Genomic DNA, 27036 nt, shown 5'->3' with positions numbered 1-27036 from the left:
ATGGATTGGAATTGGAGGTATTGGACTCAGGATTTCTAAATGTATTTGTTTATGTATATATATTTGTATATACATATATGTACATATATATGTCCTAGCTGTGTCTGGAGATGGGGCCTAGAACTAAAGACATCCCACTATCATGAGCATGCCGGGGCTCTTCAGAGAAGAATCAGGACTGATTCTAGGACAGGGGCAGGGTAAGTACAAGTGAGCTTGGAACATCTAGTACTGAAAAAAACAGAAGGAAGGAAGAAGATGGGAGCATGTCATAGGATATAGGAACCCTCTTAAAAGAGTTCCCACTGGCCACATCTGGGATAAGTTGAGCACCAACATAATTAAGAACAGTAATAAAGCATAAACCATTCAAAAAATGGGAATCTGGCTGGGCGCGGTGGCTCACACCTGTAATCCCAGCGCTTTGGGAGGCCAAGGCGGGTGGATCACCTGAGGTTAGGAGTTCAAGACCAGCCTGACCAACATGGTGAAACCCCATCTCTACTAAAAATAAAAAATTCACCAGGTATGGTGGCACACACCTGTAATTCTAGCTACTAGGGAAGCTGAGACAGGAGAATTGCTTGAACCTGAGAGGTGGAGGTTGCAGTGAGCCAAGATTGTGCCGTTGCACTCCATCCTGGGAGACAAGAACGAAACTCCATCTCAAAAAAAAAAAAAAAAAAAAAGAAAATGGGAATCCATGAGCCCACCTGATATCATATATATGTTATATAATATATAATATATAATTAATAATATAATTAACAATACATATATAATATATATTATATGTATTATATTGTATATTAATTATTTTAATATAATATATAATATACATATATAATGTTATATATAATATATTTTTATATATATATTATATATGGGGAAAGAGAGAGCATGCATTTGCTTATAGTAGAATGCTTAATGCCAATTGTTAAATGTAGAAAGAGTGCTGGAGTTGGAAAAATGTTCACTTTTGCAACCCTCAGTAAAGGTTGACTCAGGCACACATCATCAATGAATGTTAAATGTAGGGGGAAATTTTTATTTCCTTATTGGCTTCAAGGGGAAAGAAGTAGCTAAATGAAGAAATCAGGTGATACCTTGATTGGATAGTCAAAATTAAGGTCACAAGCATTCTGCTTTTGATACGGCCAAGTAAGCTCTCAGATCAGCCTCCTTACAGGTAACTAAAAACACTGGACAGAATTCAAAAAACCACAAGCTAAAGACAGTGGAGAGCGACCCAAAGCAAGCAAATTCTGGAGGGGAGTCAGCACTTGGAACAGGGTGCATTTCCTATTTTTACTGCTTTTAGTAGTCAGCACCCTGTGGACAGCTAAATCTCTGATAGAAAACTCAATCTTTCTAGACTGAAGAACCAGAGGACAGAGTTCAGGAGTTTCAATGGTTACAGCACTGAAAATAAGGGAGAATCCTAGAAAGAAGAGAAACTCACCCCCAAATTCTGTATATGAACTGCCTCGGTCTCTAGCTGACCCTGAACCATGCTTTCATGGGCAAACTCCAGGTAACTCAACTGAAGATAATTATGAACTAAACTGGGCTGGCTGCAGTGGCTCATGCCTGTAATCCCAGGACTTTGGGAGGCCAAGGTGGGTGAATGGGTTAAGCCCAGGAGTTTGAGACCAGCCTGGTCAACATGGCAAGACGTTTTTTCTACAACAAATACAAAAATTAGCTGGGTGTGGCGACCTGTGTTTGTAGTCCCAGCCACTTAGGAGACTAAGGTGGGAGGGTAGCTTGAGCCCAGGACAGGGAGGTTGCAGTGAGCCAACGAGCCAAGATTGTGCCACCGCACTCCAGACTGGGCAACAGAGGGAGGCCCTGTCTCAAAAAACAAAAACCAAACAAAACACACACACACACACACACGCACACACACACAAAATTAAACTGAAAATTGAGCAGCAACCCAAAAGGACAGTTTGCAGTTTTAATCCAACCAAATTACTTAAAGCAAAACAAACAAAAAAGTCACTCTTTGGAGGAATATAACAAAGTCTGACTAGCCACGAGATAATGTTGGCAATGTCCAGGATATAATTCAAAATTAACACCACCAGTGAGCAGCAGATGTACATCCTGCACCTCTAGATGTGATACCCTGAGAAGCATCATCACCTTTATAACAGTTCATCCAGGAACCCATAGTCTAAGGACATACACACAAAAGTTTTTTATTACTAAAAAAACAAGAAAGGAAGAGAATATATTATCCAAAAATGGCAATGTCATAAAAGTCAAAGGGAGAGAAAATGTTCCAGATGAAAAGAGACTAAAGAGTTACAACTCAGTGAAATGTGTAATTCTCTACCGGAGCCTTCCTGGAAAGGAAACATGCGCTGAAGTAAGTGCTTATTGAGCAGCTGACAAAATTACAACATGCAAGAAAATTAGAAAAAGTGTCAATGTTGATAACTGTACTGTGATTATGTAAGAAAGTATCTTTTCTCTTAGAAAATACACATTGAAGTATCTGGGGATAAAGAGTTTTTGATGTGTGTGTGCGACTTACTTTTAAATGTTACAGAAAAAGAATGTGTGTGTGTACAGAGAGCATGAGTATAAATGATGAAGCAAATGGGGCAAAATGTTAGTCATTAGGTCCATCTGAGAAAAGGATGTATGAATTTTTTATAACTATTCTTGCAACTTTACCGAAGGTTTAAAATTATTTCCAAATTAGGGTTTAAACAAATTATGGGATTGAGCTTAAAACAAAACAAACTATTTTTGGTCTAGAAGGGTTTTTAATCTCCTTGTATTTACTATGTGTTAATATTTTTTTCCATAGAGTTATATTTTTTAATAAAATCTTATCTTGGAAAGTTGATGTAGGAATAAGTGGTTTTATTCACATGCCTTATTCCAAACAGCAGATGAGAAGCACCGTTGGGTGGTATTGGACTCTGGCTGTATTACATAGTTGGCCACACTGGGCTCCAAGACATTTTTCTTGTGATTCTTGCCAGTTTCAATTTAAAGTAGGCTGGGCGTGGTGACTCACGCCTGTAATCCCAAGCGATTTGAGAGGCCAAGACGGGAAGATTGCTTCAGCCCAGGAGTTTGAGACCAGCCTGGACAACAAAGCAAGACCCCGTCTCTACAAAAATCTTAAAAATTAGCTGGGCACGGTGGCATGTGCCTGTAATCCCAGTTACTTGGGAGGCTGAGATGGGAGGATTGCTTGAGCCCAAGAATTCAAAACTGCAGTGAGCTATGATTGTGCCACTGTACTTCAGCCTGGGTGACAGAGGAAGACCCTGTGTCTTAAAAAAAGAGAGAGAGGCGGGGCGCGGTGGCTCAAGCCTGTAATCCCAGCACTTTGGGAGGCCGAGATGGGCGGATCACGAGGTCAGGAGATCGAGACCATCCTGGCTAACATGGTGAAACCCCGTCTCTACTAAAAAATACAAAAAACTAGCTGGGCGAGGTGGCGGCGCCTGTAGTCCCAGCTACTCAGGAGGCTGAGGCAGGAGAATGGCGTAAACCGGGGAGGCGGAGCTTGCCGTGAGCAGAGATCCGGCCACTGCACTCCAGCCTGGGCAACAGAGTGAGACTCCGTCTCAAAAAAAAAAAAAAGAGAGAGAGAAAGAGAAACAAGGATGGTCGAATTTCACACTTGTGAACCTATAGTTGAGGGAGTTGTAAGTTTCTCCTACCTGACCTTATTCATGGTCAGGACAGTGTTGTGAGTTCAAGAACAGACAGTAACTGCAGAAGGTAATGACCTTTTCTGTTTTCTGATCCTGGGAAGGGGTGAGTGGCTCTAGTTTCCCTCTGACATCCTGGTTTTGTGTGTGTGTGTGTGTATGTGTGTGTGTACATATGTGAATGTTTGCTTATGCGGGAAAGGAAGGGGACTGGGCACAGTGGCTCACACCTGTAATCCCAGCACTGGGAGGCCAAGGCAGGTGGATCATGAGGTCTGGAGTTTGAGACCAGCCTGGCCAACATGGTGAAACCTTGTCTGTACTAAAAATACAAAAAAAAATTAGCTGGGCGTGGTGGCGGGTGCCTGTAATCCCAGCTACTTGGGAGGCTGAGGCAAGGAGAATCACCTGAACCTGGGAGGCAGAGGTTGCAGTGAGCCAAGATCGCGCCACTGCACTCCAGCGCAGGTGACAATGCAAAATTCCGTCTCAAAAAAAAAAGAAGGAAGGAAGGAAGAAAGATATCCTGAGCCATCTGTACTTTCTCAGAATGCTTGATCTGCCAAAGAGAAATGTGGAAAATAATGAAATGGTCACTTCACTTCTATGTGTTTCGAAAGATGTATGTAAATGTAAACATGTTAAATATGTAAAATAAAATTTTTCCTCCTCAGTAAGTTGAAAGAAATTTCCATTTAACAAATGATTTTTTTTAAAAAAAACCTGATTCTAAAGATATATATGGTGATTGGTGGGCCAGGCACAATGGCGCAGGCCTGTAATTCCAGCACTTTGGGAAGCCAAAGTGGGAAGATGACTTGAGGTCAGGAGTTTGAGACCAGCCTGGACAACACAGCGAGACCCATCTCTACAAAAAAGTACTTTAAAAATTAGCCAGGGCATAGTGGCACTTGCCTGTAGTCACAGCTACTCAGGTGACTGAGGTGGGAGGGAGAATCACTTCATTTCGAGGCAGCAGTGAGCTATGATCGCACCATGTCACTCCAGCCTGGGCAACAGAGCAAGACTCTGTCTCTAAAAAAGTAAAATGTATGGGCCCAGTAGTGCCCTGTAATCCTATACAGAGAATTAAATGTAGCTTGTGTTCCTTTATCCTTCTTTCTGTTTTATCTCTGAAGTCATTGTTTTTGCTGGCTTTCATGTGTGATGACCTGGTTTTACCTATTTTCTGCAGAGTTTTATGGATTATAAAATGTCAATGAAAGTATATTTATTAAATTTATGCTAAGTGACTGTCTTTATAGGTTTATAAAAGCTTTCTAATTTTAAAGCCTCTAATTGTTGAAGATCCTAAGTGTAACTGGACGATAAGGCTTTGTATAAAGAAAAGGCCAGAGCCAGCTTGCACACAGTGTAATTTGACTGTTCCTTCCAGTTCAGGGTAACATTGAGCTGTTTGCTGGCTCAGAGTGACTAGGGTCTTTAGCTTCCCTTCTTTGCAGTGTTTTAATAAGAAAATATCATTTATTAATAAGAGGTAATATGTCACTTTACTTGTGTACTTTTTCCATTGTAAACCCCTTCTTTTTGTGTGCTGGACTCCTAAGAAGATTAAATCCCCTATAACTTACTTGACTGATGTTCATCTGTCATTTTACCTGGCATTCTGATGTCTGCATCTTTTAACTTTACTTATTTATATGTTTCCTATAATAGCACTAACATCTTTATTTAATACACACAAATACTTTTCTCACTCTTCAGCAAGGATTTATTAAGTAACTATTGGGTGCCTAGTGCTGTGCTACATTCTGTCAGACATGTTAAAGGAAAAGAGAGGTAGAAAATTTAATGCTTTAGCTTTTACAGTCCATCTGGGGATATAAAACATTTAGGTGAAAATGGCTTTCTATATCTTAGGTGGTAATATAGAAGAACCTTTGAAGTAGCGTGTGGAGACTGCCCGCATAGATCACTAGGTCTAGGCAAGGGGAGAGTTGCTTTGAGCTGGAATCAGTTTTTTAAATTTATTTTTGGCCGGGCGCGGTGGCTCACGCCTGTAATCCCAGCGCTTTGGGAGGCCGAGGCGGGCGGATCACAAGGTCAGGAGATCGAGACCACGGTGAAACCCCGTCTCTACTAAAAATACAAAAAATTAGCCGGGCGCGGTTGTGGGCGCCTGTAGTCCCAGCTACTCGGGAGGCTGAGGCAGGAGAATGGCGTGAACCCGGGAGGCGGAGCTTGCAGTGAGCCGAGATCGCGCCACTGCACTCCAGCCTGGGCGACAGAGCGAGACTCCGTCTCAAAAAAAAAAAAAAAAAAAAATTATTTTTTATTTTTATTTTGAATTTGTCTTGAGACAAGGTGTTGCTCTGTCACCCAGGCTGGAGTCCAGTGGCATGAGCATAACATGTTGCAGCCTTAAACTCCTAGGCACAAGTGATCCTTCTGCCTTAACCTCCTAGATACCTGGGACTACAGGCATGCACCACCACACTTGGCTAAATTTTAAAAATTTTGTAGAGATAGGGTCTTGTGATTTTGCCCAGGCTGGTCTCAAACTCCTGGCCTCAAGAGATCCTCCTACCTCAACTTCCCAAGCTGCTGAGATTACAGGTGTAAGCCACCATGCTTAGTCTTCAATTTTTTATTCTTTCTTGAAGTTCTGTAGTTAGACTTTGAATGGTGTCCAAGTTTTGGGTTAACAAGCTGGTAAGTTCAGTATGTGCCAAGAATTACAGGTGAGGAGACTTGGGGAAAGGAGAATAAGAATGTTTTGTTTGATGGTGTTAAGCAAACTGGTTTAACTAGACTGGACGTTGAGAAATAAGTTGGAACTAGTTGATAAAGGGCTTAAGAACCTACCTAATATAGCAGTTTGCCCTGAATTTGAAAAGCAGCAGATTCTTAACTGGTAACTGACACATCAGAAAGGTGGTGGGTTTTTTTGTTTGTTTGTTTTTGAGACGGAGTTTCACGCTTGTTGCCAAGGCTGGAGGGCAATGGCATGATCTCGGCTCATTGCAACCTCTGCCTCCTGGGTTCAAGCAGTTCTCCTGCCTCAGCCTCCCAAGTAGCTGAGATTACAGGCTCGTGCCACCACACTCAGCTACTTTTTGTAGTTTTTAGTAGAAACGGGGTTTCCCCATGTTGGTCAGGCTGGTCTCAAACTCCTGACCTCAGGTGATCCACCCGCCTCAGCCTCCTAAAGTGCTGGGATTATAGGTGTGAGCCACTGTGCCCGGCCAAGGATGGTGTTTTCAAAAGATGAGTCTGACACAGATGTGTAGGATGAATTATATTAGGGAAAAATGAGAGTAGAGAACCTGTTGCTAATTTAGGTTTGAGTGCTGAAAATTTAGGTTAGGGTGATGGCAATACAAATGTGACAGATGTTAGAATGAAGATAAAGTTGCAGGATGCCAGGAAAGAGATAGATAATGACAGTTAGATAGGTCTGGAAATAAATGATCAGAGGCCATAGAGCACTTGCCTTGGAATAGTAGAGGAAGAGGATTAAGGAATAGGAGGAAGTTGGGGCCGTTGGGGGTTACACATTTCAGTGATTTTTCTGTTAAGGTAAGGCTGAGTCAGATGAAGAGTTCCCTCTTAGCCACCTCTTCAGGACAGGGAAATCTTCTAAGGGTTTGAAGCAGAAAGAAAAAAGATAGTGGCTCAGTGCGGTGGCTCACGCCTATAATCTCAACACTTTGGGAGGGTGAGGCGGGCAGATCATTGGAGGTCAGGAGTTCGAGACCAGCCTGACCAATGTTAGTGAAACCCTGTCTCTACTAAAAATACAAAAAATAGCTGGGCATGGTGGTGCCTGCCTGTAATCCCAGCTACTGGGGAGGCTGAGGCAGGAGAATCACTGGAGATGATTCAGGAGGTGGAAGTTGCAGTGAGCTATGATCAAGCCACTGTACTCCATCCGGCCTGGGTGACAGAGTGAGACTCCATCTTAGAAAAAAAAAAAAGAAAAAAAAAATTAGAAAAAAGATAGCAGTGAGGAAAATAATAATCTACTTTAAGAGCTTTCACTTTCTCTTCTGGAGGTGAAATTCTTTCACCTCTAGACCAGTGTTTGAACAGTTTCTGTCTCACATAGCTTAATGCTGTCTTTCTCATTTTCACTTTAGATCCAGAAGCAGCAAGATCTAGCAATTCCAAAATCACCACCACGCTGGGTCTGGTCGTCCATGCTGCAGGTAGGGTTGGATTGCAGTGGAACTTCTTTGTTTTCTAAACACTGAGGTCACACAGGGGAGACCTTAGTGTTTATATTTCAGGGACTGTCCTCATTGAATGCTCTTGGACTGGCCTTTGAGGAAAGCATTTCTTAATGAAGTCCTCTGACACAAGCACAAGCCTGGTGTGCTCAGTGTCACGGGTTTGCAAGCTAAGAATGGTGTCTATACTTTTTAATGGTTTAAAAAAAAAAAAAAAAGAGGAACATACTGTAGCACTTGAGAATTATATAATTCAAATTAAGGAAGTTTTATTGGAACACAGCCTTGCCCATGTTATTTGTGTATTATCTGTGACAATGAATTCGATTAGGGAAAAATGAGAGTAGGGAACCTATTGCTAATTTAGGTTTGTTTGAGTGATGAAAATTTAGATTAGGGTGATGGCAGTAAAAAATGGAGAAAGGCAAATGTGACTGATGTTAGAATGAAGATAAAGTTGCAGGAAGCTGAGGAAGAGATAGACAATGACAATTATCCATCCCTTTGTTTTTGTGCAACAGTGGCAGAATTGAACAGTTGCAAGAGACCAAATAACTGCAAAGCCTGAAATATTTACTGTCTAGCTCTTAAGAAAAAGTTTGCTCTTTTCATTCTTGGCTCTAGAATGTCATCTGTAAAAGAGCCGTGGCACTTTTGTCCTGAACAGCTCTGTTACCTGTTTATACACAAAGCACTGTTTAAGCAGAAGTGGTATGCAGTGGAATGCAGAGGTCTCAGCATGGCTGACAGGGTACACCTTAGAATCATAACCCAAACCTAGTCCTAGTAATAGAATTCTGTCAGTGGCAAAGAAAGGCATGTGAAAGGTGGTACACTGTTACCTGGCCCTTTCTAAGTGTAATATTCTTTTCTAACAAATTTCATTCATTCAACCAACGTTTACTCATTATGTAGTAATCATCTATATAGAGTTCTAATATCTTTATTTTCTTTATTTCTTTGTTTCTTTTTCTTTCATTCTTTTGTTCTTCCTTTCTTCCTTTTCTTTTTCCTTTCCTTTCCTGTCCTGTCTCGTCCCTTCCCTTCCCTTCCCTTCTCCTTCCCTTTTCTCTTTCCCTTTTCTCCTTCCCTTTTCTCCTTTCCTTCTCTTCCTTTTCTCCTTCCTTCCTTCCTACCCTCCTCTCCTCCCCTCCCCTCCCTCCCTCCCTCCCTCCCTCCCTCCCTCCCTCCCTCCCTCCCTTCCTTCCTTCCTTCCTTCCTTCCTTCCTTCCTTCCTTCCTTCCTTCCTTCCTTCCTTCCTTCCTTCCTTCCTTCCTTCCTTCGTCTGTCTTTCTTGTCTGTCTTGCTCTGTCGCCCAGGCTGGAGTGCGGTGCCACAATCTCGGCTCACTGCAAGCTCCACCTCCTGGGTTTAAGCAATCCTCCTGCCTCAGCCTCCCTTGTAGCTGGGACTATTGTCTTGCTTTACCTATAAGATTAAGAGTTGCTTCCTTTGAAATTCTTCTTTAGTATTTCCCTTGTTACAATTTGATTAACTAATCAATGGATTTTTGATTAGTTGGAAAATTGAATGTCAGTTTTCCGATAACAACAACAACCACCAAAATAACTAACACTGAATACTCTGGGCCAGATGCTAAGCTCTTTATCTAAGTTATCTCATTTAATCCTCATGAAAACCCTGAGAAATACATACTTTATTGAACACATTATTTAAAGATAAGGCTGACGTTTAGAAAGGTTAAGTAACCTTACTAGATCCAGCTGGACCTGACTATAAAGCTCACACACTCAACCACTACACTGTTACTGTTGTTGTTGTTTATAGTATTTTATGTTTCCTTGTTTCCAAATGTAGCTGATGGTGTTGCTTTGGGAGCAGCAGCGTCTACTTCACAGACTAGTGTCCAGTTAATTGTGTTTGTGGCAATCATGCTACATAAGGTGAGCAAAATTTTGGTGTAAGGTTTGGTATTGAGTGTATTCATAATTAAAATTTCTCATGGTTGTGTTTTTTCTGGAATGGGAACATTTTCTTCATTTCATAATTGCTATTCGTTTTGGAGAATTGAATAAATTTGTTCATAGCTTCTTGTTCCCATTTTCTTAAGCATTTACTTGAGGGGTTTCTTTTTTTGTGTGTAGTCATATACACAAACTGTCAAATTCTCCTCAGACTTTTATATTTCATAGTAATAATTTTTGTTCAAAAGTATTTTTCTTTTCTTGACTGTTTCTCTTTTTTACTATCCAAGAAACACACAGATAGGATCTTTTGTTGGCTTAGAACGTTAATTCCTAAGAGGCATAGCTCAGCATTGGTATTCTGCCTGGTTTTGTTTTTTGGTTTTTTTGTGGGTTTTTTGTTTTTTGTTTTTGCGATGGAGTTTTGCTCTTGTCACCCTGGCTGGAGTGCAATGGCATGATCTCGGCTCACTGCAACCTCCGCCTCTTGGGTTCAAGTGATTCTCCTGTCTCAGCCTTCCAAGTAGCTGGGATTTCAGGTGCCCACCACCACACATTTTTGTATTTTTAGTAGAAACGGGGTTTCACCATGTTGGCCAGGCTGGTCTCGAACTCCTGACCTTAAGTGATCCGCCCACCTCGACCTCCCAAGGTGCTAGGATTACAGGCGTGAGCCACTGTGCCTGGCCTTTTGTGAGTTTTTCTTTGTATGAGAACTCATAGTCAAATGGCATATACTTCTTGATATAGAAGCAATCCATACTTCTAGAGTGATAATGAGAGATGATTTTTTATTTCCAGGCACCAGCTGCTTTTGGTCTGGTTTCCTTCTTGATGCATGCTGGCTTAGAGCGGAATCGAATCAGAAAGCACTTGCTGGTCTTTTCACTGGCCGCACCAGTTATGTCCATGGTGACATACTTAGGACTGAGTAAGGTAAGCTAATCTATTCCCAGCTATCTAAACAAGTGTCTTGTGATCTCTTAGAACTTACAGTTTCTTGGATTGAATTTTTCCAATACATTACTCTCTCAAACTAAAGATAAAATTAGGAGTAAAAACTGTACAGGGTAAATATCTTAATTCCAATTTTCCTCTTTGTAAATTTAGCATTTCCTTATTCATTTGGTTTGAAAACTTCTTCCCTGTTAATCAATTCCAAGAATATTAGCATAAATATGATAGCCCTTCAATATTTAAAATAGTATAACTTAACCAGCCATGCTAGTTTCATTTGACAGATATCTAATAAGTCAAATCTGTCCATATTTAATGTGAGGTAGACACATGAAACATGAGTAACAAGCGATGTAGCAGCTTTGAGAAGAGCAGCAGCTGGGCAGAGATTGCTGTCAAAAGTTTAAAAAACTGACATTGATTACTGAAGTGATAGAGTAATCTGTTAAAGGGAACAACATACTGCTCACTGAAAGAAGAGAAGGCTCTTCAGGTAAATGGAAAGGGTTTTTATAACACACTGTTAGCAACCAAGATCATCAAACCCTTGCTTAACAGGAACTTAGCCATTCTTGGTCTCATTTTTCACATGTTCCTCTTCTCCCAGCTCTCATGTCCCCAGATAGCAACTGTACAGTACTTTCTATTGAATACTTTGTATTGAACATAGCTTCAGACCTGAGGTAACATGTGCTCTTCCGTCTCCAAGCTGGACCTTTCCATGCCTTATAATCCTGTCTGGGCTGTAGTTCTTAGCAACAACCCTCCACATTTTACCCAAATGTCAACTGGCAGGCAACTAGAGGAAAATCTTAGAAACAAGCTGACTCAGGGCTAGTTGATGGGAACTGCTTTCCCCAACGCCCTCTCTAAAGGTCATTGATTCTTCTGAGTGTCAGTCAATTCAGTATTTGGCAGTAAAACCCATATTAATAGGAACATGTGAAAAATGAGATAAAAAATGGCTAACTTCCTGTTAAGCAAGGGTTTGTTGATCTTAGTTGCTAACAGTGTGTTATAAAAACCCTTTCCACTGGGCACGGTGGCTCACGCCTATAATCCCAGCGCTTTGGGAGGCCGAGGTGGGTGGATCACGAGGTCAGGAGATCGAGACCATCCTGGCTAACACAGTGAAAGCCCGTCTCTACTAAAAACACAAAAAATGGGCCGGGCGCAGTGGCTTAAGCCTGTAATCCCAGCACTTTGGGAGGCCGAGACGGGCGGATCACGAGGTCAGGAGATCGAGACCATCCTGGCTAACACGGTGAAACCCCGTCTCTATTAAGAAATACAAAAAAAACTAGCCGGGCGAGGTGGCGGGCACCTGTAGTCCCAGCTACTCGGGAGGCTGAGGCCGGAGAATGGCGTGAACCCGGGAGGCGGAGCTTGCAGTGAGCTGAGATCCGGCCATTGCACTCCAGCCTGGGTGACAGAGCGAGACTCCGTCTCAAAAAAAAAAAAAAAAAAAAAAAAACACACACAAAATGAGCCAGGCATGGTGGTGGGTGCCTATAGTCCCAGCTACTTGGGAGACTGAGGCAGGAGAGTGGCATGAACCCGGGAGGCAGAGCTTGCAGTGAGCTGAGATTGCGCCACTGCACTCCAGCCTGGGCAACAGAGCAAGACTCCGTCTCAAAAACAACAACAACAACAACAATAAAAACAAACCCTTTCCATTTACCTGAAGAGCCTTCTCTTCTTTCAGTGAGCAGTATGTTGTTCCCTTTAACAGATTACTCAATTACTTCAATAATTAATGTCAGTTTAACTTTTGACAGGAAGATACTGATAATTCTGGAGACATGGAGTTACTTGCTGCATCTATGGCGTGTCCTTTTCTTAAAATTTTAATTAATTGTCTTAGTCTATAGGTCTACTTTTTTAATAGAAAAGGTTGAAATTAGTTTTATAAAGATTAGCTTATGAGATACACATATATATGTGTGTGTGTGTGTGTGTGTGTGTGTGTGTATATATATATATATATTTTTTTTTTTTTGAGATGGAGTCTTGCCCTGTCACCCAGGTTGGAGTGCAGTGGCGCAGTCTTGGCTCACTGCAACCTCTGCCTCCCAAGTTCAGACGATTCTCCTGCCCCAGCTTCCTGAGTAGCTGGGATTACAGGCATCTGCCACCACACCCAGCTAATTTTTGTATTTTTAGTAGAGGCGGGGTTTCACCATGTTTGCCAGGCTGGTTTCGAACTCCTGACCTCATGATCCGCCCACCTCGGCCTCCCAAAGTGCTGGGATTACAGGCATGAGCCACTGCGCCCGGCCACTTACGAGATATTTCTAAGCTCTATGAGGGCAACTACTGCATCTTGATTACCACTGTATCTCAAGCACCTGGTACAGAGCCTGGTGCATAGATGATGCTTGTTAAATATTAGTAGAATAAATACATTCATGTCTGAAATTTAGTATCTGCAATAATATGTTGTCGATTCTATCTCAAGAATAATACAAGCCAAACCTGTTGAACCAGCACTTAAAGTTCGTTTTATAAAGCAATCGTGAGCCAGGAGCAGTGGCGCACATCTGTAGTCTCAGCTACTTGGGAAGCTGAGACAGGAGGATTGCTTGAGCCTGGGAGCTCCAGGCTGTAATGTATTATGATTGTGCCTGTGAATAGCCACTCAACTCCAGCCTGGGCAACATAGCAAGACCTCATCTCTAAAGACAGATACAGTTGATGAATGGATGGACAGAATGATGGAACTGTGGTGAATATATTTAATAATAGCGTGTGGTACATTTCAAAATTGCTAAGAGTAAATTTCACATGTTCTCACCACAAAAAATGATAAATATTTGAGATAACAGATGTTAGTTTTATTTAATTATTCCACATTCATGAATCATAATGTCACTTTATACCCTGTAAATATGTATAATTATGAATTGATGATTTACAATACGTTTTTAAAAAAATCAATGCATACATCACTGATATTCTTAAACCCTTATTTGGAAGCTTCCCATGAAGAGCTTAAAATTGCTCTGTTCTCTAGATGTCCCCAGTGTCCTAGACAGCACCAGTTAAGAATAGTGAGTGCTTTTTAATTGGGACTTCTTCCTGACCCTGAATTTTACTTGACTTAGTTTTTCCTCTTTCTCTCTTCTAATTCACAGAGCAGTAAAGAAGCCCTTTCCGAGGTGAACGCCACGGGAATGGCCATGCTTTTCTCTGCCGGGACATTTCTTTACGTTGCCACAGTACATGTGCTCCCTGAGGTGGGCGGAATAGGGCACAGCCACAAGCCTGATGCCACGGGAGGGAGAGGCCTCAGCCGCCTGGAGGTGGCAGCCCTGGTTCTGGGTTGCCTCATCCCCCTCATCCTGTCAGTAGGACACCAGCATTAAATGTTCAAGGTCCAGCCTCGGTCCAGGGCCGTTTGCCATCCAGTGAGAACAGCCGGCGCGTGACAGCTCCTCACTTCCTCAGTCTCTTGTCTCGCCTTGCGCATCTCCACATGTATTCCTAGAGTCCAGAGGGAGGTGAGGTTAAAACCTGAGTAATGGAAAAGCTTTTGGAGTAGAAACACATTGCAGTTAGCTATAGACATCCCATTGTGTTATCTTTTAAAAGGCCCCTGACATTTTGAGTTTTAGTGTTTCTCTTAACCCTATTCTCAGGGAAGATGGAATTTAGTTTTAAGGAAAAGAGGAGAACTTCATACTCACAATGAAATAGTAATTATGAAAATACAGTGTTCTGTAATTTAGCTATGTCTCTGTCTTCTTAGTTTAGAGGTTCTGCCACTTTATTCATTGATTTTTAACATGGTTCCCACCATGTAAGACTGGTGCTTTAGCATCTATGCCACATGCCTTGATGGAAGGTCATAGCACCCACTCACTTAGATGCTAAAGGTGATTATGGTTAATTTGGGATTAGGGTCAGGAAAATTACAGCAAGATACATTGAAAGCTCACTTTATACTCAAAAGAGATGTCCACTGAAAGGGGATGTCTAGAGGGGCTTAAACAGCTCCTTTGGCACGTGCCTCTCTGAATCCAGCCTGCCATTCCATCAAATGGAGCAGGAGAGGTGGGAGCAGCTTCTAAAGAGGCGACTGGTGTTTTGCAGCATTCCTTTTCAAGTGCTCCTTTGCAGGATACCTGTCTCCACATTCTTAGAGAGGAGCCAAGTTCTAGTAGCTTCAGTTCTAGGCTTTCCTTCAAGAACAGTCAGATCACAAAGTATCTTTGGAAATTAAGGGATATTAAATTTTAAGTGATTTTTGGATGGTTATTGATATCTTTGTAGTAGCCTTTTTTAAAAGACTACCAAAATGTATGTTTGTCCTTTTTTTTTTTTTTGGTATTACTCTTAGCAGATCAGCAATCCCTCTAGGGACCTAAATACTAGGTCAGGTTAGGGGACACTGTGTCTTCTCACATAACCACCTGTAGCAAGATGGATCATAAATGAGAAGTGTTTGCCTATTGATTTAAAGCTCATTGGAATCATGTCTCTTGTCTCTTCGTCTGTTCCATGCTTTTCTCCTAACTTTTCCCTCTAGCCTTTCCTCCCCACAATTTGCTGCTTACTGCTGGTGTTAATATTTGTGTGAGGACAACCACTTCTCGAACTGTTATAATGAAGATAATAATATCTTTATTCTTTATCCCCTTCAAAGAAGTTAACTTTGTGTCAAATGCCGCTTTGTTAAGCCCTTCAAATACCACCTCCTCATGTGTGAATTGACACAATCACTAATATTCTGGTAATTTAAACAATTGAGATAGCAAAAGTGTTTAACAAACTAGGATAATTTTTTTTCATATTTGCCAAAATTTGTGTAAACCCTGTCTTGTCAAATAAGTGTATAATATTGTATTATTAATTTATTTTTACTTTCTGTACCATTTCAAAACACATTACACTAAGGGGGAACCAAGACTAGTTTCTTCAGGGCAGTGGACGTAGTAGTTTGTAAAAACGTTTTTTATGACGCATAAGCCAGCATGCCTATGATTTATTTCCTTCGTGAATTTGTCCCTGGATCAGCAGCTGTGGAAATAAAGCTTGTGAGCCCTCTGCTGGCCACAGTGAGGAAAGTAGCACAAATAGGATACAGTTATATGTAGTCACTGGCAACAATTGCATACAATTTTACCACGAAGAGAAGGTATAGTATGGAAAGTCCAAATGACTTCCTTGATTGGATGTTAACAGATGACTTGTGAGAGACTTGAGGTTTCATCTGGTCCTTCAGAACTCTGTGGTTGCCTAGATTCTCTCTGGAAACTGACTTTGTCAAATAAATAGCAGATTGTAGTGTCTGGTTTGGTTTGGACAGTAGTGCTTTCTATCATATTGTTGTGTGCAATGGTCAGTAATTTGTTCTACTGGCCAAAGCCTCTTTCAGCAGTGCCTTGCCATCATGCTTAAAAGTTTGGCTAGTATATCTTGCTGGATGGAGCCTTGAACTCTGGCAAGCATTGAACCATCTGACATCCAAATTTGCCTTCCCCTCTGGACCTCACTATTAACAAGCAAACCTTTCAGGGCCCTCTTAGCTCTCAGAAGCTATGTATGGGCTTTCCCAGATTTTAAAGCTGCTGCCTCGAGAACTACTCATTTCTCTCCTGGTCAGCAGGCAGAAATAGCCATACTAATCTCATAGGGCTCAAATGCATCTTCAGGCAGCAGGGAACCAAGCAGCATGGCACAGGCCTTCTTCACTGGAGGAAGAGCTTGCTGATGTGGTGGGCAGTGTTCCAGGAGAGGCCGTGTCCGTGTTTACTTCTTGGCACATTTCAGTTCCATTTTCCTCTTATTTAAAACTGCCTCTTTAGATGTGGATGCCTTAATGCTGTAACACATTTGAAAACATTGGCAATACTTAAGTTGCTGCTGTGATTACAGATGGAATTATTGGCTACCAAAGAGATGCAATTGATGATGAAAAGCATGATTCTTCCATATAACCAAAGTTAATCTTAATTGCAATTTGACTCCCTTTCCTTGGTAGGGATAGACTTTCTTCAGATTCCAAGTACTCTTAAATGGCAAATTAAGTTAAAGAATACTACTGCTCCATTCCCCTCACTTATTCTCCAGTTAATTGCTTGTCAGTTCTCATTTCACGAAAGCAGTGACGTTCCAGGTTTGATTCAGTTTTCCTGTGCGCACTGTTGCCAAATTTTTTTTTTTTAGCAAAGATTCTGCACTGGAACGTAGATAGTTGGAAACAGTACCACCTACAGAGGCTATGTGTTTTCTCTTTCTCCCCCCTTTCACCTCTTTCTTTCCCAATTCAAAACAGCCAAGTGAGCCCTGTTCTGGTATTTTGAATCATTAGAAAAAAGAAAGGGAGTGGCTGTTTTGAGTTGTCCTTTCTTTGCAGAAAGGAGAAAATGTGATTGTGTTTTTTTACCAGCCTACTTCTAAGTGTCACTGCCTGGTTTTTCTCTTTTTCAAGGATTAGAAGTAAGAGGACACACCAGCATCGGAGTGTATTAAGCCCCTGAAACACATGGTAGCTAGGGACTGAACACGGGAACTGTATGACAGCAGCACAAACCCCCAAAGAACCTTCCTGCCTTGTGGGCCCCTGAGCCCCTTGGGAGACTGAGAATAATGACCAGATTCATCCAGAACTGCAGCAATGTTAAGTGAAAATCCTCTGTAGTTGTTCAACAGGGGAACCTTCCTTGCATTAGAAAATTTCTGCTCAATACAGAATGGTCCACATCACCCAAAGTGCGCTGTTGGAGATGCTGTGAAATTAAAACCAGTGATGTAACCTCTTTGTACCTGAGACATCTAGATTCACCTCAGGAGACCTGAAGGAAATGTGTGACTTGTGGGAAAGAACTAGACAACCATTTAGGAATTCTCTAGATATACTCAGCCTAACCCAGTGGCTTAACACAAGGAGACTGGCTTTGATCTTTTTTTCTTGTGGTATCTTCCAGCAAGTTAGAAGTCTCATGGGATAAGACTTCAGTTCCCCAGGTTCAGTAGCTGGAACAGCGATTTTAAACGTCCCTTTTTCTGGATCCCTTGTAAACATGAAATCATTCCATGGATGGCTGCCTTATAATTTTGTCTCTTTCCACTTTAATTGTGAATGGTTAAAAAAAAAATGCTGTTTTCTGATATTAAATTTTTATTAGTGCATACCTTAATCTGAGTGGCTCATTACTTATCCTGTTGGCAGTTTGTTTGATGACCAGAATTGACCTATATTTGAACATCAGAAAAGGGAATGAAAGGTTGTGATGGGCGGTGGAAAGATCCACCTACCACAGGCATATCCTTTAGGGAAGGGAGGGAGAAAGGAGAGAGGGGAAATTAAGGACTTGATAGACCAGTCTGCCCTGAAAGACACAAATGCATTGATAATTTTTTTTGCCTTGCTGTTTTTAGCAAATATTATTTATGAAGGTAGCTCTCTTTACTCTCAGAAAAGAGAAACAGGTAACAGATCCAAACCACACTGGATTCATTTCAAAGGGCGGAGTTGTTATATGAGTAGGTAGATGCTATGAACAACTGACCCTGGAAATTAAAGAGATTTGATTAGAAGTGTGACTTGTGATTTTGGTAAATGTTTTTCTCCCTCTGTGGACTTGTTTAGTCATTAGATTTCATTAAATACTGGTCCACTTTGTGCTGGTTTCCTATATGTATCACCTATGTAGCTAGTTACCAAGATTGTGCTCACGCCTGTAATCCCAGCACTTTGGGAGGCCGAAGCTGGCAGATCACCTGAAGTCAGGAGTTTGAGACCACCCTGACCAGCATGGTGAAACCCCATCTCTACTACAAATACAGAAATTAGCCAGGTGTGGTAGGGGGTACCTGTAAATCCCAGCTACTCGGGAGGCTTCCCTGAGATCAAAACACACACGCACCTGCAATACACACCTGGGCTTAGCCAAAATAGCCACCAATCCTTTTCTGTTTAGTGTCATTTTTATTTTATTTTTTTCTTGCTCACATTATCTTTTTTTAATCTGGGTGCTGGTTACAGGGTTACACCAGGTGAAAAAGCAGTGAACATGATTTGTGCTTTTTACCTTATGTAATAGCTCAATAAAAAGTCTTTAAAAATCAATGTCACCAGTTGTCATGGTTCACGCCTGTAATCCCGGCACTTTGAGCAACTGAGGTGGGAGGATTGCTTGAGCCCAGGAGTTTGCAACCAGCCTGAGCAACATAGTGAGACCCCCATCTCTACAAAAAAAATTTTTTTTATTAGCTGGACGTGGTGATGCGCACCTGTGGTCCCAGCTGCTTGGGAAGCTGAGGTGGGAGGATTACTTGACCCCAGGAGGTTGAGGCTGCAGTGAACTGTGATCGCACCACTGCACTCCAGCCTGGGCAACAGAAGTAAGCAAGACCCTGTCTCAAAAAAAAAAAGTCACTAATATTAAAATTTTAAAAAAATTGTGTTCTAAATGAAATAATCAAATCCAGTGCATGAACCTGGATTGGAGGTTCCTTTTTGATTGAACCAGATCAGAAATTTGAAAGTTCAAAAAACATGTTGGGGATGACAGCTGCACAGTTCTGTGAACCTACCAAAAACTCTTGAATTGTACACTTAACAAATGGGAACTCAACATTAAGGGCACATTCCTCCACAAAACTGCCCTCAGACACCAGCAGCAAGTTCAGGGGTCCCCAGGCCATCCTTACTTCTAACTAGCTGGCTGCAAATTTGGAGTTTCCCACAGCCTCTCTCTGCTCAGTAATTTGTTAGAACAACTCACAGAACTCCAGAAAAAGCTATGTTACGATTGCAGTTCTATTATAGCAAAAAGAACAAACCAGAAACAAGAGGTGCCTGGGGCAAAGTCTGGGAGGGTTCCAAATGTGAAGCTTCCCTCATTCTCAGGGACACATTGCCCTCGCAGTGTCAAAGCATGACAATACTCTGACCAGGGACCTCTCCTGAGCTTTGGTATCAAGAGTTTTTATTGAGGCTTCGTTATTTAGGCATGATTGAATCACTGGCTATGTGGTTGAACTCACCCTCTAGCCCCCTTTTCCTTCCTGGAAGTTGGACTGGTATCACATGACTCAAAAGCCCCAACTCTAACTACATGGTTGGCTTTTCCGTGTGGCCAGCTCTCAGCCTGTCTCTTGCAAACAAACTATCCAGGGGTCCTCCATGAGTCACTGTGTTAGCAGAAACTATCAAGTGGGATCCCAGGGGTCTACCATGAATAATGAATACTCCTATCACTCAGGAAATTCCAAAGGATTAGGGGTTACTTCCCAGAAACCAAAGACAAAGGCTGCCTAATTCTTTACTACACAGATGGTCAGAGCTGGACACTTTTAAGATGAAACCTGGCCAGGTGTGGTGGTTCATACCTGTAATCCCAGCACTTTGGGAGGCCGAGGTGGGTGGATCACTTGAGGCCAGGAGTTCAAGACCAGCTTGGCCAACATGGCAAATCTCTGTCTCTACTAAAAATACAAAAATTGGCCAGGAGTGGTGGTACACGCCTGTAATCCCAGCTACTCGGGTGGCTGAGGCCCAGGAGGCAGAGTTTGCGGTGAGCTGAGATCGCACCACTGCATTCTAGCCTGGGTGACAGAACGAGATTCTGTCTGAAAAAAAAAAAAAAGTGAAACATGAACCAAGACTTGAAAGAAGTGAGCCAAGTAGATACCTGGGAGGAGAATATTCCAGGCACAGCAAATAGCTAGAGCACAGGTCCTAACATTAGAGCTTACTTGGCTTGTTCAAGAAAAAGCAAAAAGACAAGTGCAGCTGGAATGGAGTGAGGAAAGAATAGTTGAAAAGGAAGACACGTGGAGGGCCTAATTAAACTGACAAAGTCTCAATGCAAGCACTGACACAGAGATAGTGGAATGAAAGAGTCCAGCAGTAAGAAGCGGAATTATTTAGGAATCTAAAATATGGCTAAAGATGACTTAAGGAAAAAAGAAAAAGCCACAGCATAGAAAAACACAATGGTAAACGTTGGAAATGTTAAGAAAAGCAATCAGATTAAATGCTAGGTTTATGCCATATATGCAGTAAATGGTAGCTAGACAAAATAGCGAAATGGTAAAAGAAAAAAAATGGATAAAATGGAAGTCAGTGTAAAGTGATACTACATTTCTAAAGGGCATATCAAGAGTTTGAATTTATTTATGCTTTTTATCCCAGGTCTTCCACCTTTGGAATTGATTGTAAGCAATTACATGCCTAGAAATGTTTATGGGAAATGTATTTTTAATAGCATAAAATTGGAATTAGCCTAAATATACAATCATATATCTCATTGAGATTATGCCAGCAGAGGAAAAAATATGATGTAATCTTATGTGACTGAAAGCTGGAACAAAATTTTGTTTATAGTTAGAAATATTTACCTGTGTTAATATACTCTAGTAAAAATACATAAATTGAGTGACAAGGACTTTCAGTTATGAGTAACTTATTTTCTTGTTACTAAATGGCATATATTTGTGATTATGCCGCCTTGTAACTTTTTTTTTTTAGAGACAGGGTCGCCCAGGCTGGGTTGCAGTGGTAGGATCACAGCTCACTGGAACCTCGAACTACTGGGCTCAAGCAACCCTCCCGTGCCTCAGCCTCAGCCTGTAGTCAGGACTCCAGGGGGACACCACCAGGCTCAGCTAATCATTTTATTCTATTTTTCGTATGCAGAGATGAGGTCTCACTATGTTGCCTGGGCTAGTCTCGCACCCCTTGGCTCGAGCAGTTCTGCTCTGGCCTCCAAAAATGCTGGGATTACAGGCATGAGCCATGCTGCCATGTCCCATATTTTTTATTCATAAAATTTTTTCGTATCTCAGAGAAGGAAATCTACTTAAGCCCTCACTAAACCGAGTTCATCCCACTCTACTGAAACTTAAGATTCCTGTTTCCAACTCAAAAGGTCTTTTCTAGGTTGTCATTCCCCTCTAACTTTCTGGCCCCTGGACATTATTAATTACCCTCTTTGAGAGCAAGGCAGTAACTCCTCAGGAAAAGCAGGATTTCTCATGCAAAGCCTCCTCCTAACATGGTTCTATCCCCCGGCACCAAAATGTCACTTCACTTCCTATCACCCAGGGCTGTTTCTTATATACCAATATATTACGTACAAATGACAGAAATACAAACTCCTCCAGGAGGAAATGAAAGACTTGGTTTAAGGGTTCAAACACTGCCCCTTAGAGCAATCACTGCATAGCCAGAAATGTAGGTGGGATAGTCAATCTGGTGAAATGGGAAGATAAGGCCCCATGTGGTGTCTCATGCCTGTAATCCCAGCATTTTGGGAGACTGAGGCAAGAACACCACTTGAGGCTAGGAGGTGGAGACCTGCCTGGGCAACTTTCTTTCTACAGAAAGAAAGAAAAAAAGGGAAGGGAAGGGAAGGCAAGGAAAGGCAAGGGAAGGGAAGGCAAGGCCAGGGCAGGGCAGGGCAAGGCAGGGCAAGGCAGGGCAAGGCAAGGTGGCTCATGCCTGTAATCCCAGCACTTTGGGAGGCCGAGGCGGGTGGATCACGAGACCGGCCTGGCCAAGATGGTGAAACCCCGTCTGTACTAAAAGTACCAAAAAATTAGCTGGGTGTGGTGGCACGCGCCTGTAATCCCAGCTACTCCAGAGGCTGAGGCAGAGAATTGCTTAAACCTGGAGGGGCGGAGGTTGCAGTGAGCCAAGATTGCGCCACTGCACTCCAGCCTGGGCAACAGAGCGAGACTCCGTCTCAAAAAAAAAAAAAAGAAAAGGAAAGGAAATGAAGGGAAGAAAAGAAAGACAAGAAAAGAAAGGAAAGAAAGAAAAAGAAAAGAAAGAAGAAAGAAAAGAAGAAAAAGGAAGGAAAGGAAGGAAGGAAGGGAAGGAAAGGAAGGAAGGAAAGAAAGGGAAGAAAAGAAAGAAAGCCAGGCATGGTGGCACATGCCTGTAGTCCCAGCTACTCAGGAGGCTGAGTTGGGAAGATGGCTTCAGCCCAGGAGGCAGAGTTTGCAGTGAGCTGAGATTGTGCCGCTGCACTCCAGCCTGAGTGACAGAGCCAGACTGTCTCAAAAAGAGGTGGGGGGTGGGGGAGATGGAGTTTCAGGTGAGGGTCAGTAGAGCTGCTTATTATCAGCCCTCAAATCTGAACTATTTGTGAACAGGAGGCACCTCAGAAGCTCCTTGGAATTTCACCACTAATAAATGATTTCTGAACAGGAGTTACATCTTCAACCATGGTGGAACGATGTCTATCCAGTGAGCCAAATTCCTGTAGTTCTCCAATGCCTCATCTTGATACACAGCCTTCTGTGCTGATTTCGATCAACCCCACTCGTTACAGAAATAAAAGCCACATTCTTGAATATCACTAGGCCAAGAAATAAACACAGTTATTCACGAAGAGGTCAGGCATTCACACGTTCTGGGAGGACTTGTGGAGTTAGTTAAGACAAGGGAGATAGCTCATGGATAGGACCATGGTTTTATCCAGTGTTCAGAGCCCTGACTTAAACAATACCAGATTGATTAAATTATGGAAAAGCAATACAATGGAATACTATGTGATCAAAAATGTAATTACAAATATGTTCATGATTAATTTCAGGTATGAAAAGCAGTTTACCAGACTGCATGTGGCAGATACTCCTTTCAAAAAGTGTAATATAAGGATAGTGAAAAAGAAGGGCAAAGATAAATGAATACAACTAGTTCAGAAAATTATACCCTCAAATTTCAACTGTAATTATCTCTGGATTGTGGGGTTGTGAATAATGTTTGATTTATTCTTTTTATTATAAGTACTTTCACATTTGTCGACAATCACCATGTATTTCCTTTTTTCTTTCTTTCTTTTTGTTTTTTTTTTGAGATGGAGTCTCACTCTGTCGCCACCCAGGCTAGAGTGCAGTGGTGCGATCTCGGCTCACTGCAAGCTCTGCCTCCTGGGTTGACGCCATTATCCTGCCTCAGCCTCCTGAGTAGCTGGGACCGCAAGCGCCCACCACCGCACCTGGCTAATTTTTTTTGTATTTTTGGTAGAGACGGGGTTTCTCCGTGTTAGCCAGGATGGTCTCGATCTCCTGACCTCGTGATCTGCCCACCTCGGCCTCCCAAACTGCTGGGATTACAGTCGTCAGCCACCGCACTTGGCCTCCTTTCTTTAATTCTTTCTTTCTTTTCTTTCTGGGTCTTGCTTGGTCACCCAGGCTGGAGGGGCAGTGGTGCAATCATAAGCCCATAGCTCACTGCAGCCTCAAACTCCTGGGCTCAAGTGATCCTCCCACCTCATCCTTCTTAGCAGCCAGGACTACAGGTGCATGCCACCATGCCTGACTAAGTTTTTAATGTTTTGTAGAGATGGAGTCTCACTACATTGCCCAGGTTGGTCTCAAACTCCTGACCTCAAGCCATCCTCCTGCTTCGGCTTCCCAAAGTGCTGGGATTACAGGCATGAGCCATTGTGCCCCACCTGACAATCATCATTTATTTCTATAGAATTAGGGTTTTTTTTTTTTAAGTAATTTGTTAAATGGAATTTTTTTTCAACTTAGAAAGAGAACTTTTATTTTACATTCAAAATGTGCATGTTTGCATTCAAAACACATAGAAGTGAAATGGCCATTTCATCATATTCCAAATTTCTCTTTGGCAGATCAAGGATTCTGAGGAAGTAGAGATGGTATGGAAGAAAGATACCCTGAGAGAAGGCTGGCTTTGCACCAGCTCCATCCTCTTCCTTCCTTTCTTACATAAGCAAACACTCACACGTGTACAAACACACAGAGAGAGGGGGGGATGTTAGAGGGAAACTAGAGTCCCTCACCCCTTCCCAGGATCAAAGAACACAGAAAAGATCATTATTTTTGCCAGCTACTCTCTATTCTTGAACTCACAACACTGTCCTGACCATGAATAACGTCAGGTTGGATACATTTACAACTGTCTCCTTGAACTATAGGCTCACAAGCTTAACATTCAACCATTCTTGCTTAAGTTGTTTCTCGCTCTCTCTTTTTTTTTTTTAAGAGACAGGGTCTCTCTCACTCTGTCGCCCAGGCTGGAGTGAAGTGGCAAGATTAATAATGTAGCTCACCGCAGCTTCGAACTCTTGGGATCCTCCTGCCTCAGACTTCTGAGTAGCTGGGACCACAGGTGCACGCCAGCATGCCTGGATAATTTTTAAATTTTTATTTTGTGTAGACAGGGTCTCACTCTGTTGCCTAGGCAACACAGAATTATTGGCCTTAAGCAATCCTCCCACCTCACCCTTCCAAAGTGCTGAGCTGACTGGTGTGAATCACCACTCCCAGCCTTAAGTTACCTTTTTTTTTTATTTTTTTTTTTGAGATGGAGTCTCACTCTGTTGTCCAGGCTGGAGCACAGTGGCATGATCTCGGCTCACTGCAACCTCCGCCTCCCAGGTTCAAACGGTTCTCCTGCCTCAGACTCCCTAGCGGCTGGGATTACAGGCACCCACCTCCACGCCTATATTTTTGTATTTTTAGTAGGGACGGGGGTTTCCATCATGTTGGCCAGGCTGATCTCGAACTCCTGACCCCAGGTGATCCACCTGCCTCGGCCTCCCAAAGTGCTGGGATTATAGGCGTGAGCCACCATGCCCTGCCAAGTTGTCTCTTAATATCAGTAATCAGTAACTAAGGTCTGAGGTTTCCTTTAATTACAGTTTTTCATTTGATCCTCAGCACCAAGCTGCAAACCCAGTATTAACATTTTTTTTTAAATGAACAAAGTAAACTAAGACAGGCGTTAAGAAACTACTAAATGGCCGGGCACGGTGGCTCACGCCTGTAATCGCAACACTTTGGGAGGCGGAGGCGGGCAGATCACTTGAGGTCAGGAGTTCAAGACCAACCTGGGCAACATGGTGAAACCCCATCTCTACTAAAACTACAAAAATTAGCCAGGCGTAGTGGTGCACGCCTGTAGTCCCAGCTACTTGGGAGACTGAGGCATGAGAATTGCTTAAACCAGGAGGCAAAGGTTGCAGTGAGCTGAGACTGTACCACTGCACTCCACCCTGGGTGAAAGAGCAAGGCTCTGTCTCAAAACAGAAAAAAAAAAAAAGAAAAAGAAAAAGAAACTAGTAAATGGCTGAGTTGGTATTTGAATTCACGTCTGTCTGACTTTACAGTGTGTGCAATCCTACAACATCACTGTGTCTACAAGGGAAATGCTGCCTCTGCCCTCTCCTGAAGAATGTAGAAAGAAAGAGGCAATGTGGTATATTTCATGGAAAAAACATCTTTGAAGAAAGAAAGCATTAACTCCTTGCACATGATCATCCTTATCAGAAGCAGCAGTAGTAGCATTATTTTACATGTAGTCCTCCCCAGTAACTCAATGAGCTATGTGCTATAATTCTCTCTCTTCTTTCTTGTCTTTTTTTTTTTTTTTTTTTTTTTTTGAGACAGGGTCTTACTCTGTTGCCCAGGCTGGGAATGCAGTGGTGTGATCATGGCTCACGGCAGCCTCTACTCTGGGCTCAAGCAATCTTCCCACCTCAGCCTCCTGAGTAGCTGGGACCACAGGCACATGCCACCACTACCAACTAATTTGTAAATTTTTATTTTTGTAGAGATGGGGTCTCCCTATGTTGCCTAGGCTGATCTCAAACTCCTGGGCTCAAGGGATCCTCCCATCTCGGCCTCCCAAAGAGCTGGGATCACAGGCATGAGCCACCTTGCTTGGCTTATCCCCACTTTCAAATGTGGAAACCAAGGCACATCTCTGAAGCTGGAGCTCAGGCGTTCTGGCTCCTGAGTCCACACACTTAACTACACTATAGAGGTCACAAGGTCTGAGAGAAACTGGATCAAACCAAGAGAGAGTAGCTCTGGAGTCTAGACCTGGCCCAAGGACAAACTGTACCACCTTGAATAGGGACGGTTTTCTCATTCAGGACTGGGCATCGCAGGGGGTGACCAGCATCCAGGACCTCAGAGTCCCAGTCATCAGAATCACGCTGCCTCAGGATGTGTCGAGTCCTGGACTCCCCGCACTTTCCCACGCCAAAGGTGCCTAAAAGTAAAGGAGAAAGAACCGCCACCCGTGGTGGTCTAGTATTTAGCCGAGAGATGTCAACCCATACACCAGAAGCTCCTTGATATCGCACTTTTGCTGACTTTGTCTTCTCCTTCATAATCCACATTTATTTTACCACAGATATAATGTTTAAAATTAATTACCAGATAAACTCTTAGGCTTCCAAACTTTAATCTTCCTTCCAAACCTGGTAAAATGGTTGCTCCGTGGAAACGGTGAGAAAATGTTTCACACACTTTTACACAGTCACAGATAAGTGTGTATCCACTTCTAAA

General features: G+C 42.4%; 2 protein-coding genes across 20 annotated transcripts in view; one reads left to right on the top strand and one right to left on the bottom strand.

Annotated features, from left to right (window-relative positions):
- Positions 1 to 17894, top strand: part of SLC39A9 (solute carrier family 39 member 9) — a 64154-nt gene extending 46260 nt beyond the window's left edge. For all 3 annotated transcript variants that reach the window (XM_050797390.1, XM_050797391.1, XM_050797392.1), the window contains 4 exons: positions 7781 to 7849; positions 9689 to 9774; positions 10597 to 10731; positions 13887 to 17894. In XM_050797390.1, the coding sequence (XP_050653347.1) occupies positions 7781 to 7849; positions 9689 to 9774; positions 10597 to 10731; positions 13887 to 14117 (521 nt within the window). In that variant the 3' untranslated portion in view covers positions 14118 to 17894. The remainder of the gene's footprint in view (positions 1 to 7780; positions 7850 to 9688; positions 9775 to 10596; positions 10732 to 13886) is intronic.
- ERH (ERH mRNA splicing and mitosis factor) overlaps positions 1 to 27036 on the bottom strand; it is an 892055-nt gene that overhangs the window by 64216 nt on the left and 800803 nt on the right. The window contains exon 1 of one of the 17 annotated variants that reach the window (XM_050797428.1): positions 16993 to 17002. The exons of the other annotated variants lie outside the window; for them this stretch is intronic. The gene's annotated coding sequence lies outside the window, so the exon portion shown is untranslated. Of the gene's footprint in view, positions 1 to 16992; positions 17003 to 27036 lie in introns of those variants that run through there. 17 annotated transcript variants of the gene reach the window in all.

The sequence above is a fragment of the Macaca thibetana genome, chromosome 7 (assembly GCF_024542745.1).
Source record: "Macaca thibetana thibetana isolate TM-01 chromosome 7, ASM2454274v1, whole genome shotgun sequence".
In the NCBI taxonomy this organism is placed as follows: Eukaryota; Metazoa; Chordata; class Mammalia; order Primates; family Cercopithecidae; genus Macaca; species Macaca thibetana.
The sequence above is the reverse complement of the archived record's forward strand: the minus strand, read 5'-3'. Positions and strand labels throughout refer to the sequence as shown.